This window comes from Sturnus vulgaris, chromosome 3 (genome assembly GCF_052056855.1).
Source record: "Sturnus vulgaris isolate bStuVul1 chromosome 3, bStuVul1.hap1, whole genome shotgun sequence".
Lineage (NCBI taxonomy): Eukaryota > Metazoa > Chordata > Aves > Passeriformes > Sturnidae > Sturnus > Sturnus vulgaris.
Window position 1 is genome coordinate 29,236,920 of NC_142245.1, and position 13,718 is coordinate 29,250,637.

At 46.5% G+C, this 13,718-nt stretch overlaps 1 protein-coding gene across 3 annotated transcripts in view; it reads left to right on the plus strand.

Moving 5' to 3' along the window:
• The first annotated feature begins 531 nt into the window (after positions 1-531).
• LOC106853807 (uncharacterized) overlaps positions 532-13,718 on the plus strand; it is a 59,534-nt gene continuing 46,347 nt past the window's right edge. For 2 of the 3 annotated variants that reach the window (XM_014877275.2, XM_014877276.2), the window contains exon 1: positions 532-1,149. In XM_014877275.2, coding sequence (XP_014732761.1) covers positions 1,045-1,149 — 105 coding nt within the window. In that variant the 5' untranslated portion in view covers positions 532-1,044. The remainder of the gene's footprint in view (positions 1,150-13,718) is intronic. The other variant, XM_014877277.2, reaches the window with a different exon arrangement.

Genomic DNA, 13,718 nt, shown 5'->3' on the forward strand with positions numbered 1-13,718 from the left:
CTGCTGGCAAACGTGTCGGTGGCTTCCTGTGGGTTCAAAGCCTATCAGTCACTCCCTGATAACTTTCCTGACTGTTTTGCCAGGGAGGTGCTGGAGGACTGGCCATGGAAATGGGGCACCTTGCTTGTGCCCGAGGATGGCTGGTGCAGCAGGAGCTGGAGCTGGCCTGGCCCCGCACCCGCGTTCCTGTGGGGAAAGGCTGTGGCGAGCTTCCCTGCTGCTGCAGGCCCCATGCAAGTTGCCGGCGTGGCTCAAGGGACTCGAGACAGGACCCACGAGCCCTCCCTACGGATCTGTTCTCTGAATCGGAGGACAGCACAGACAGGTCACGGCATCCCGTCCTGGGATCCGTGGACCGAGCGGGCTGCGAGCCAGGATGCGGTAGCGCAGAGGCAGCTCCCAGTCCGCTACATCCCGAGCAGAGCCCGCCCAACCCGGGAACTCCAAAGAACGCAGGCGGCCGGGAAGGGCCGGTGACCCTTTAAGCGGAGTCCCCGCCCCGTCCCGCCCCGTCCCGCCCCGTCGGGCCAATGTGCGCCGCGGCTGCCGCGCCGCTTGTTACAAGTTTCCCGTGTTGGCGGTGCCGGAGGGACCCTGGGGTGGCGGCGGGCGGCAGCAGCGGGGCGCGATGCCTGATGCCCGCCTGGCGCTGACCGGGCGGCAGCGCTGCCATGAGCGGAGCCCGGCGCCTCGCCCGGGGAGCTCTGCCGTCCCGCAGTGAGCACTCCGCGCCGAGTGTCTCTTGTCCCCTGCAGCACGCTGCCAGCTGGTACCTCCCTCCTTTCTGAAGCGTAACTGGGGAGGGGGTGGAAGGCAGAGGAAGTTTGGTGTTCAGTTTTTTTTCTGTAGGCTTTGGAGAGGGATTCCCTGCGCCTGCCAGCGCGGAGGGCTGCAGGACAGGGCGCGGTGGCGGAGGGGAAAGGGGCACAGCTGGGAGCGGCTGTGCGGAGCCGTGCCCCGCCGCCCCGTACCTGGGGTGCTGGATGCGAGCTCCGCCGAGCGTAGCGGCAGCGGCGCGGCAGATGCAGATGCGTGCGTGTGTGTATGCTTAACCCTTTCTTGGCTCCTCGGATTTGTACCATGCTGAAGATCCTCACCAAAAAGCTCAGGAACCAGAGTTTGAACGAAATTCAACCTTTCCAATTAAAGGTAAGAAAAGACGGTTTTCTTTCGGTTGTTTTTTGTCCCCTTCAGGTAACTACTAAGAGGGCCTTGAGAAGCTGGAAACTTGCAGTGTTTATTATGCTGGGTCAGTTTCCTCTCAGTCAGTGTGCTCAGGAGGAACTGGCCTAGGCTATATTCCTGTTACTTTAAGTCCCGTTCCTTTGCACTCAGAATTACCCTGCACCATCCAGATAATACATCTGTCTTCATACACCTTTCTGTATCTGTTCTTTGGAATGTTTTCCTTTTGAGGGGATTCACATTTAATTGTGCAGGCATTTGCCTGGATAGATACCTTTGTACGTGTGCAATCTGTAGCCTCGCAGCCCTTTCCAGGCTAGAACCCCACTGTGCTAGGTGCTGTACAAACATGATTTACCTAAAATGCCTTTCAGCTCTTTATTTGCATTTCTCTCTCTTCTGGTCCTGAAGGCCAGAGTCTGAGCTGAAGTTTGCAGGCTGGATCATTGCACTGACCTATGTCTTTCCAGATTCTTCTTACATCCGTTTTTAATGTTTAAAATAAAACTGAGGACCACAGATTCAGGATAAGAACTGTCTAAGCCCTTCCTGCCAAATATAAAGAGGAATTTTTGAGCCATATACCACGGGATAAAAATGGAGCCGTGACGAATGAGAAAAAAATACCAGATCCTGATTTGGCAAAATTGTTGTGAAGCAAGGGATACCCCCTGAAATCAGCAGAGTTAGTCTGGATTGGCACCAGTGCTGCGGGAAGTGTAGCACCTGGCCCCAAATAAAAGAAAGGGTCTGGGAAAAGTAGCAGCCCTCGTTGCCTGGGTTGGGGGCTGGGGATCCGTATACCAGACTGTAGTGAAGTCTTTTGTATTTGTTACACAGAGGCTCATTGCCGTGTGGCTGCACTTCTGTGCAGTCACTCTGGACAGGCTGATGGCAACTTTGATGAAACATCAGCACTGTTTCTAACAAAGTTAACTGTACTTCTTCCTCTGGGAATTGCACATTCGGTGGCTCTCAGGGGAGGCAAGGTTAGATTGTATTTTTAGAAGTAAAATAAGGGCAATGCTTTAGGTTGTAGTGGGTTGATTCAGTGCAGAGTATCTGAAGAGGCAGTGAGGGTTTTTTAACACTGTGTTTCTGGGCCTTATGGCTGCAATCTCCTCCTTTTAGATTTATTGTTTGTCTCTTGGAGCCTCAGGTTGAGAAACTGAGAATCTTTGGAAGGAACTCTCAGAGGTAGATACAGCCTTCAGGATGCTTGGAGGCACGCAGGAAAATGTGCATGAATGGGCATCTGCAGCCATTTTGTTAATGTTAGTGCCAAGGTTTTGTGCTGCAGACAGGTGGTCTGCATTTTTGCAGGCTCAGTGGAGAAAGTTAAGCTTGCACTGTGCCTTGCTTGCAAGGCTAATGCGTAGCCCATCAGAGCTGTCTTTGCAGCCTGCAGTGGGGAGTGCTACAATGACTGGTACACATGTGTATGGGCAGAAAGCCAGACTTGCAAACTCTGGGTTTAAATCTGTTTTGTAGGCCTTTGGGGACCATGTGCAGCTGCCTGGTCTTGGTTGAGTCTTGCAGCAGCATACTAATTGCTTAATGGAGTGTGCAGTGCTCTGTCTTAGGTGTTGGACCAGAGCTCCTTGCAGGTATGGACCCTGGGTAGGTGTCACAGGGGGTGAGCAGCATGCAAGCTTCTGGTGGCTGTGCTTGCATGGGCCCTGTGGCAAGGCCAAGTGTCCTGTTCCATTTTGCTCTATTGCCGTCATGATGTGGGGCTGCCAGGCACTGACCAGACTTCAGCCTTCTTGGCCTTGGTCTGTGTAGGCCTGTACGTATTCTGGCTTGTATGGTATATGCATTTTTTAAAAGGGTCAGTGTGCTGTCATTGAAGCCTAGTGAAAAGTTAGGTGAGAGCACAGAATCAGGTCTGTAGAGGTCTGTAGCCCTGTAAGTGGAGAATGATCCTCAAGTTTGGATAGAGTAAGAATTGATCTACATTCATTGCCCAAACCAAGTGCTTTCTGAGCTTTAATAACAGTGTGCTTAGTTGCTCTTCTCCTTCATTGCCCACTCGCATTAGCACTTTATGACCTTTTTGGGAAGTTCCCAAATTCAAGGAAAAGCAAGCTGCTGTTGTGCTTCTGGCTTACAGCTGTATTGAAATTAGCCAAAGTCCCAGGAGATTGTCGTTGGGTAAATTTTAAACTCATTTTTATAAGTGTGGAAGATTTGACCAACCTTGGATTAGCCTTCAATCTTTGGAAATCTTTTCAGGATGAAATTCCTCCCCACTGCAAAGATTATATTTTTGTATGATGTGTCTTGAATTGGTTTAATGTGGCTGTGATAGATCCTTCTAGTCTTTCTCCACTTGGAGAAGCTTAGAGGATGCCATGGCCTTCTGTAAATGAAACCTCAAAATATGCAAGCTTTGGGTGTTGATGTAATGGACTTCTCTTTTTCCTTCTAAACCTGCTCTTTAGGCAGTTGACAACTAAGGCTACTCCCAGAATGGATAAGGTTGGAAGGGACCACAGTGGATCATCTGTTCCAGGCTCCCTGCTCAGGGACTCAAGAGATGTGCTGGTGTCTCTCACAAAGTGCCCCTTTATTTCCCTGCCACAAAAAGTCACCACAGTGGGAAGGGAGGGACTGACTGACACTTCACTTGATGTTGGGTTAGCCTGCTCAGCCAGAAGTTTCTGATAAAGGTGGCTGGGCTGTCAAGTGTAATAGTTACGGTTCAAATTTGAGTGCCTCACCTTGGAAGACAGCTGTCCTTGCTTCACAGAATCCCAGAATGGATAAGGTTGGAAGGGACCACAGTGGATCATCTGTTCCAGGCTCCCTGCTCAGGCAAGGTCATGCTCAAGCATGTGGCACAGGATTGTGTCCAGACAGTTCTTGAATATCTCCAGTGAGGAAGATTCCACAATCTCTCTGGGCATGGTCAGCCACACAGTAAGGAAGTTCTTCCTTGTGTTCAGGTGGTTGACTCTTTTTGAAACTGACCAGGCTGAGCTCCCTCAGCCTTTCCTGTAAGAGAGATGTTCCAGTCCCTTAATCACCTTTGTTACCCTCCACTGGGTAACTCAGGAGCTCCATGTCTCTCTTGTCCTGAGGAGCCCAGAACTGGACACAGAACTCCAGAGCTGCCTCACCAGGGCCGAGCAGTGGGGCAGGATCACCTCCCTCAACCTGCTGGCAGTGCTGTTCCTAATGTACCCCGGGATTCCATCAGCCTCCTTGGCCACAGGACACACTGCTGGCTCATGGATGGCTTGTTGCCCACCAGGACCCCCAGGTCCTTCTCCACAGAGCTCCTTTCCAGCACTTGAGCCTGTGCTAGTCCATGGAGTTATTCTTCCCGAGATGCAGGACTCTGCACTTACCTTTGTTGAATTTCAGGAGGTTCTTCTCTCCCATCTCTCCAGCATGTCCTTCTGAAGCCCTCTGGGGCACCAGCCACTCCTCCCAGATTTGTGTCATCAGTGAACTTGCTGAGGAGGCATCTGCTCCTCCATGCAAGTCATCAATGAATGAGTCAAACAATATTGGGCCCAGTATTGAACCTTGGGGGATACCACTAATGACAGGGCTTCAGCCAGACTGTGTGCCCCTGGCTATGACCATCAGCCAGTTCTCAGTCCACCTTACTATCCAATCATCCAGTCCACACTTCCTGAATTTACTTATGAGGATGTTGTGAGAGACAGTGTTCAAAGTCTTGCTGAAGTCAGTGCAGACAGTATCCACTGCTCTCCCTTTATCCAGTTGTTTCATTGTAGAAGGCAATTGGGTTTGTCAGGCATGACATTCATGCTACTCCTTGTCATCCATGTGAATAGATATAGCCTCCAGAATGAGGCATTCCATCACATTTCTAGGGATTGAGGTGAAGCAGACTGGCTGGTAGTTCCCTCACTCCTAATTCTTGCCTTTTTTTGAAGACTGGAATAACATTTGCTTTTTTCCAGTTCTCAGGCACCTCTCCTGATTGCCATGATTTGCCATTTCAAAGATGATCGTGAATGGCCTAGCTATGGTATTTGCCAGCTTTCTCAACATTTGTGGAAGCATCTCATCAGAGCTTGTGGACTTGTGGATGTAAACTTTTCCTAGGTGTCTTTCCATTGGATACTTGTGCCCCTGTAGCAGAGGCAGCAAGAGCTCCTGAGCTATTTTAGTTCATAGCACAGCCTGTTAGCTTAAGATCTTCAGCTCTTCAACCTTCAGCTTCTGTGGCTAAATCCAAGAAAGGAGAGGGCATTGCCTGGTGCCTCAGTCTTTGGTCTACCTCTTGCTTCAGCGGTATGGTGTTATTTGCTAGAGATTAGGCCAGATTCAGGAACCTTTTCAGATGCCTTTGAGCCAGAAGCATATCTGACTTTACAGGTTCGGGATCATCTTTGATAACAGCTGGCAACTGGATCTGTTCCAGAGCAGTTGAGACAGGAGAAAAAAGTGAGACCGAGAGGTGTCCCATAGTGTAGTGAAATGCTTCAAGCCAGGAAAGTGAGAGGGGCCTGTAACTCAAGGCCTGATTTTTTTTTTAATTTTTTTTTTGTGTGTTTGTTGTCCAGTATTACTCTAGTATATTTTTTAAATTATTTTCTTTCATAGTTTTAGACTTGTAGCCCTGAGAAGCACTTTCTGAACTATTAAGTCGGGCTGATCAAGGAGCTTTTAAAATGCATATCTTGGGCTTGCATGTGGGTTTGTGGTGGAATACTGATACTGAGCCCCTAGAAGTGTTCTCTAACCAACTCTGTGAGCTTTCTGTAAATCAAATGTTTTATTCATCCCCACAATTTTGGGTAGGGATTTCTCACACAAATGTATTTCTTCCAAGTTTTTCATTAACTCTTGGGGCCTTACTATTTATGTAGTGGCTAAAGTGTGGGTGTCTGTTTTCTGAGTTTTGCTTGCAAGAGAGCTCCTTCGGGCAGAGAGCATCTGGCTGGAACAAGTCTGTGCATTGCCAGTCAAACTAAGCCCTTAATTAGTGGCCCTAGGTGTTATCAGAATGAAACAGTTGGATTGTGGTGTGTTAAAAAATTAACTGGCTGGAACATGCAGCTAAAGAGAACTGAACACTTTAAAGGTGGCAATTTGATTCCAGCTTTGCTGTTGACACAAACAGCTTTGGGGGTGATACAACTGATGTTCTAATCCACAAAAGTTGTTAAATTACTTATGTACTTGGCATATTCACTTTGGTCTTGGGCAGAGATAATACAGACATGTTTGTCACTTCCTTAATGTAGATCAATGATACAAAATCATATGTGAGTGTACTGGTGACAGAGAATTGCATTTCTTTTCTACGTAACTTTAGCCTTACACTTGCTTAAAGGGAATTGTGTGCTAGGTGCTGACAAAGCCACTGTGTCAGTTCTCATGTACTCTTGCAGCTCACGTATGTGCACTGGGGGCCAGAAAGTCATCTCAGTTATTTTCTACTGGCATCTGTATCTGGAATCAGCTATGAGATTCTGGTCTGGCTGGCCAGCCCTGACAGGCAACTGGGAATCATCTCCATCTTCCCTGTATGAAGGGGACTCAGCTAGCTGTGCAAAGTGAACCTCAAGCTTGCAGGCAGTGACTCCTGCAGTCAGTGTCCCTGTGGTAGCTTGTTACTCTGTAGAGCTGGGAGCATTATTTTTTTTATCCTCTGACAAAAAAAAAAAAGAGTGGAGTAGCACAATTACTGATGCACAGTGGGTATTGCTTTCATAGATCTACGTAAGTGCTTAGGTTTAGTATGAATGAGGACAGACTGATTTCTGCCCTTCTTTGGGCCGATTGCTTGTCGTGTGCCACAGGTCTTCAGCTTGGCACAGGGAAAATGTAGCTTTGTCTGCTGTGGTGCATACAGATTTTCTCTCCTTGGTGGGTTTTTCAGCAGATGCCAGCAAACAGGTTCATTCCTCTAGAGCTGGAGGACTCCGTTTTACATTGAAACTTTGCTTTTCTTCCTGTTTCATCACCTGGTTACGTTAGATGCTTCTGGTTTGTCGTAATCGCAGGAAAGACACAAAAGCATGAGTCTAAGTGTATAAGTACGATTTTGACTTTTGGAGTATCTGTGAATATGCCTGAAGTTAGGCTTGTGATAATTGGATCTGAAAATATGTATGTTAGTGGCTTAGAAATGCTGTGATAGTTACTTAGCTAAGGCAAAGAATGGAATAGGCAATCCCGGCCATTTAAGCCTTAGGTTTTTGAGACTTCTGCCTGAGGCATTGTAAAATTAGGTTTGGAATTCTTTCTACTTGGCTTCGAAGGTCTGAATCTTTAAGGGTTGTCATCTTTTCTGTGCAGACATTCTGCACTGATGATCTCCTGTAATGATTTAATCCCAAAGAGTGGTACTTCAGACAAATTGCAGATACTGCAAATACAGCATGATGGGGCATTCATTGACATTGGGGTAGTTTGTTGAGACGTTCTCTCAGCTGGCCTTAATGACTGATAGGAAACCATGGACTAGCTTAAAAAAAAAGTCCACCTCCCAAAGGCACAAAGGAATCTCGTTACTTTTCCTTGTATTTCCCAATTCTTGGGTTTTATTTGAATGAAAAACTAAATTCTGAAAAGTCAGTGCTATGTATTTAAGTTTGGGATTTCAGTGAAAACTATTTTTCTCTGCTGGAAAATGCAGTTCTTCATTTCCTGCCGTCATGCATTGTCCTACAAGTTCCAAATTTGTTGCACTCTTTGGGATGCTAAATGTCCTCCTGAGCACGAAAAGAGCACATATTTGAGGTGAAAATAGAAAGCAGAACCAGGACATTATTTATTTTAATTATATAGCTTTCACAAAAAAGTGGGTTCACCTTCTTCTATAGTAAAAAGCAAGGCTTGCATCTGCTTAGGAGGGTTCTGTGGAGTGGTGGGTGGGCAGGGCACCACTCTGCTGTAATGTGTCAGCCTGGCCAGCTTCCCTGGCTGTTCCTGGAGCATGCCTGGGGCCACAGCAGTGTTGTTGGGATTCCTCAGAATGGGAACCAAGGGCTGCATTCCCTTTTCAGTGGGAAATAACACTCCCACACACATTGTAGGCAGCGCCAGCCCCTCCCACCCCCGTGCCTTTATCCGTAGCCCCTGTTCTCCTGTTGAGTGGGATTCAAGTTGCTGGGTGATCCAGCTCTTCCTAGCAACCAGCATCACAGGTATGCGTGTCACAGGAGCTGCTGTACGTGGCCGTGGGCAGCGCCTGTTTGTCCTTCTGCCACCGGTGACCAGCAGCCAGCCAGCTAAGCTGTTTGTCAATAGGCACCAGCACCACCCACAAGTGCTCAGCGTGAACACCCAGGCAAGGATTTAGAGAAAAGCCAATTAGTTGTGACCTTTATGTGCACTGAAAGCATTCCCTGTGCAGTGAACTCTGCTGTGACCCAGGCCTGAAAGTCGATGTAAAGGACATATGGCCCAGTGTGACCTATGCAGAACTGTCTCCATGCCAAGCTGGGCACAGGGCTGCCCTAGCTGTGGGCATGCAGCAAGCAAGTGAAGCACACTTCAAATAAGGTTTCTTCTGGATCGGCATGGTCACTCCTTCGGGGTGGACAGCTCAGGGTGTCTCTAGGCATTTCTTCCTTCTCGTGCTCTGTTCTTGCTTTTTGTGCCCCTTATAACCTCCTCTCTGCCATGGGCTGGTGTGTTTGGACACAGACCTGGTGTCCATATGTACCTCGGTCTCTATGTCACACTGAATAGTTCAGTTCTTGGAGGACAGGCACTTTTAGGCTGGGCATCTCGGGAGCTGGCTGTGGCAGAGGGAGCAGATCTTACATGGTGAGTAGTTTGGTTTTTTTAAATCTCCTTTGTAATCACTGCAGCACACCAAATGTCCAGCCAGTTGAACTTTTGTTGTTGTCCCGTTGAGAAGCTCTAGCAGAATGGGAATCCACAACAGAGTACCCTTGTGAAGAACTCACATGATTAATTCTCTGGTCCATCCTTGATGGCTTCATGGAGGGTGAAATACCATGGATGCTTATGGAAACTTCCTGTTGGACTTGTATGTAAGAAAGTATCTTTAGTAGATTTGCACCGAAGCTGCCACATGGCTGCATGTGCAGTAATCCAAATCCTGGTTCTTTCTAGTTATTCTGTGTTAGCACAGCAGAATGTCATCTAAGTGTGGCAGGGGCTAAAAGCCCAAAGAAGATTTTGTGAGTGCTTTACAAAGCAGCTGGTGTGGACCAGTCCCTTGTTTCTTTGTTTCCCACCCTCTTCTCCAGGCAGCTCATCATCTAGGCTCAGCCTGCTGCAGAGAACTTGAGCTTGCTAAGGCCTGAGCTGTGGTGCTGGGAGCAGATGATGCCTGTGCTCCAGTGGCATGCACCCTTCAGATGAGTGCTGTAAGCGAGGAGATCCCTAAGGCATGGCAGACTGGTAGGCTGTGGGTTGCCTTCCTCAAACACCATGACTGGTTTGGTTGGTCTTTGTACCCAGAAAACACTCCTGAAAAAAGGCCTCTGCAGCTTTGCCTGGATTCACTTCCCCATCCTAGTTCCAGCATCAGGCCATATAGAGAAGAACTATGAGTTCAGGGCTTGAAACACTTTCTGAGGAGGAAAAGGAAACCAGTGCCTAAGTTTAGGTCTCCAGAGGAGGCTTTTATTAGTTGTCTCCCATTTCATGGATAGGTTCACCTGAGGTTTGTTGTCTGACTTCAAGGTAGATGGTCCTTATCTAAGTTGAGATTTGTGAAAGGATGGGAGATGGCTGGTATTTGTGAGATGTCCAAATACCTCAATATTCAAAAATCTCCACAATAAGAATAGGTGGGCCTTGGTTTCTGATATATGTAGGGACCAAACTATTGCTTGGTAGCTGATAAATTGATTTGTCTGGGCTACAAACCTGATTTTGAGCCAGGATTTCAGGGAGATAGCACAAAGATCCTACCCCTTCACACCTATTTTATTCAGAGATCTGTCTCATCTTACTCCTTCCTAACGGGGTCACATTGTTTCCATGATGCATGCTGGTTTTTATTTAACTGATGTCTTTACTTCTTGGCATGACCCAATCTGCCAAGCTCTATATGGGCATAAGATGAGAATAAAGTTTCCTTTGGTTGAATGGGGAATTTCCCATCTTAAGGAAAGGTGCCAGACAGGCAGCTAGGTTCTCCAGTTTGCTGAGAATGTGTCTGGATGTAAGCTGGAAAAATATAAAATAATCCTTCCATATCCTGTCACCCAGTTATTACACACAAATCCAAGCGGTTGTTCCAGACAGTTGTCTGCAGCCAGACTATTCTTGTGTGTGTTTCTTTTTTTAAATATAATTTTTCTTTATTCTTATGAGTTGGTTATTCCAAGGGAATAAAGTTCTATGGCCAAAGGCTAATTAAGAGGAAAGAACAGAGATATTTGGTGTGAAGCATATAAACTGAAATAATTTAGAGGCTTGAAAAATCAGCAGGTTCCACATATAGCTTTTTGTTCTCAGAGAACTGTTTTTGTTCTGACTTGGACAGAAACCCCTCAATGGTGTTTTGCAGAGGGCTGCAGTGCAATGCAGCTTTTCCCATCTTGCCCCTGAACTGATATGTGGGGATTCTAATTTAGTATTTGGTGCTTGGACACTGTCTCAGTAGCACTCTTGTGGTGGGGGGTGAGTTGAGCCTGTAACAGCACTGTCACACTGCTCTGTGTGTTCCTCTTATGTTGTGACATTGAATGGGATTTAGGAGCATCCCAATGTTAGACCTGCAGTTTCTCCCAGTATCCTATCCTCCTGCATTAGCTTAAAAATTTAACTCAGTAAGTTTTCTTTTACCTAAACTTGTTCATTTTACACCACCAAATCACATCCAGGACATCCCATGGCAAAATATTTCACACCTTAACTACGTGCTGCCAAATGATGGCCTATTATTTTTTTAGGACCTCCCTCATACAAATTTAATTTTGTTCTTTCTGTGCCATATATTGGAGAAGAGAGCGATTATTCAAATTCTGTCTTTGTGGACTCATTTCTAGCCCATCCCTCCATGTGTTGGATGATCTGACAACTCATTTGTCAGATTTTCCCAACTAGGAACCACTTGGAATCACAAAATATTTACCAGGAAAGAATCTGGTGCAGTGAGAGACCTTGCAAGTAATGACATGTTCCTAACTCTTACTTTAAATGTGCCTGACCAGATGGATCAAAGACCTGGTCTGAAAGGATTATCCTACTGGTTTGTTCTCTGATAAAACACCAGAAGTTTGGTGTAAATCCAGAGATGAAACAGCTCTCATCTGCTTGCACTCAGAGGGGTTAATGTGAGATTTTGAGGGGAGGAGAAGGCTGAAATGTCTCATGTGCTCCAAATGTATTTTCCAGCCTGACTGTAAGGCATTGTTCCTTGTGTTTGCAAATGTGGCTAATGTAGTTCTTTATGGCTGAGCAGAGGTGAGTGTCGAGTGAGGTCTCCCAACACAAGCAGCTTCTCCTCAGCTAAGGAAGTACCTCAGGGCAAAGGCAGTTGCCCTCTGAGTCTTTCGAGTAGGGAATGGAAAAACTGTTACCAGATGTGTTGTTTATGCCAGCTGCTGTCAGCCGTGCTTCCCTGGTTGAGGGGACTCATGGAATGCTGAGGAGTTGCTGTAAACTGCCTGAGAAGCTGGCCTGTGCAAAGAAACCTTTTCCCATCGCAGCAATATAGTAACTGAGCTAAGCTGGTGGGGGTGGGCTATGAGTCAGGAGGGGTGTATTTAAATCCTCGTGGCCAAGGCAGAAATGGTTGGCATTGGTGTGAGCGGCCAGCTCCCATCCTCCCTCCCTGAGTAAATGCATTAGAGATAAGATCACCTATTATAGGTGCTTCTCCAGTTCTAGGTGTCCCTTATACTGTCTTCCTTTTATGTCTGACAGGGTTTTCAGCCTCTCATAAATAGTTTTATCAGCCTCTGATAAATGCTTTTATTGGAGCTGGAGTTTAGCAGCAAATGGGCTGTAAATTACAGATGGAGCTAAGTCACTGTATCTTAGTGCAATGTGGATGAGGCTTTGTAAAGGTCTTTAATCCTTTTTGTCTTTCTGGATTGCTATGCTTTGTGGTGTCAATGCTGCTGAATAGCGCTGTTCCTGCCGAGTGTGAGCCAGGTGATCACAGAATCACATGGTTGGAAGAGACTTCCAAGATCATTGAGTCCAACCCATGCCCTAGCACTTCAACTAGACTATGGCACCCAGTGCCACATCCAGTCTTTTTTTAAACACAATCCCAGGGCTCCAAGCTGAGAGCTGTCAAGGGAGTTGACCTCCTTTGCAAAGGGATCTCTTTGCATCACAATTGTGTTGCTGCTTCTTACTGATACCTGCTTTCCAGCACTTCACAACCTTTTTCTTTGTTAGCTCTCATCTCTGTTTCCCCTCACAGGATGAGAAAGTTAGCAGGTGAATGCCAGCCTCCATGAGAATCCTTGAAACTTGAGTAGGAATTAGCCATAGCTCTCTTTATTGCAGCAGCAGAGCTGTGAGTAGAGCAGCAGAGCTGTGAGTAACAGAGCTGTTGAGAAACTCATGGTGCGGTTCCATCACATGCAGGTGACTGCCACCTGAGGCCAGGCTGTGCTGGGTATCTGTATGGAGCAGAAGCTGAGTGTGGGAGGAGTGTAGGAGATTAGTGGGACACTTACTGGGAAGTGGCACACCTGTGAGCTTTACATGCAGGTAGTAGTGGAGTTGGAGGAGTGTATGGTTTCTGTCACTTGCAGTAAGAGCTATAAACATTAATTAGCCTCTTAAGCTAACAACATAAAGATATTTTGAGAATTTTGTAAAAATTCTTGCTACCGGTAAGAGTGATACATATCACAGCATGGAGCTGCACCATTCCCCTTGCTCCCATGCTGCAGAAGTGGTCTTCCTTTGGAACACAGTGGTCTGGGAAGTCAAGCAGGAAACTCAAGGATTAAAGGCTCTATTTCTGTGGTAACACCTTTGTTACCAGACCCCATCCACCTGCTGAGTGCTGTAGTGACTTTGTTTTATCTGTATTTTTAACAAGTGAAATTTATAACATGGAAACTGTGGCTTCAAACATAACTGCAGCTATGTTTAATCAGAGAGATTCTTGTTCTCATAGTGCTTTGAAGATAAATAAGAGGTTTCTCTCAGATTTGTAATATTTTGGGTGGTAAGGAACAGTCTGGGTGTTTTTTGCCTAGGAGGTCTTTAAAAGGCTAATGTTTTTAATTGATAGCATTCCTTTTGTGTCTTTTGTTGTTACAGAAGTGTGATGCCTGATAGGAGTGTGTGCCTCTATATGGGTGCCTATACCATTGGTAGAACTGAGTCTTAGTCTCTTTTCAAGTACTTATTTCTATTTTGGACGGAATTTAAAAGCACAATCTTAGTTTTAGTCTTTTAACGATATTTGCCCAGAGTTTCTGAGAGCAGACCTAGAGTGGATAGAAGTCTCAATTGTAGGCATCAGCTGTAAGAGGACCATGCATGTGCCTTCTCACACCCATGCACCACTCATATCCTCACTGTTCAGTGTGAGCCTTGTGCCTTCCTTTCAAGATCTAGGTAATCCAATTTAAGCCCATGCTTCTGGA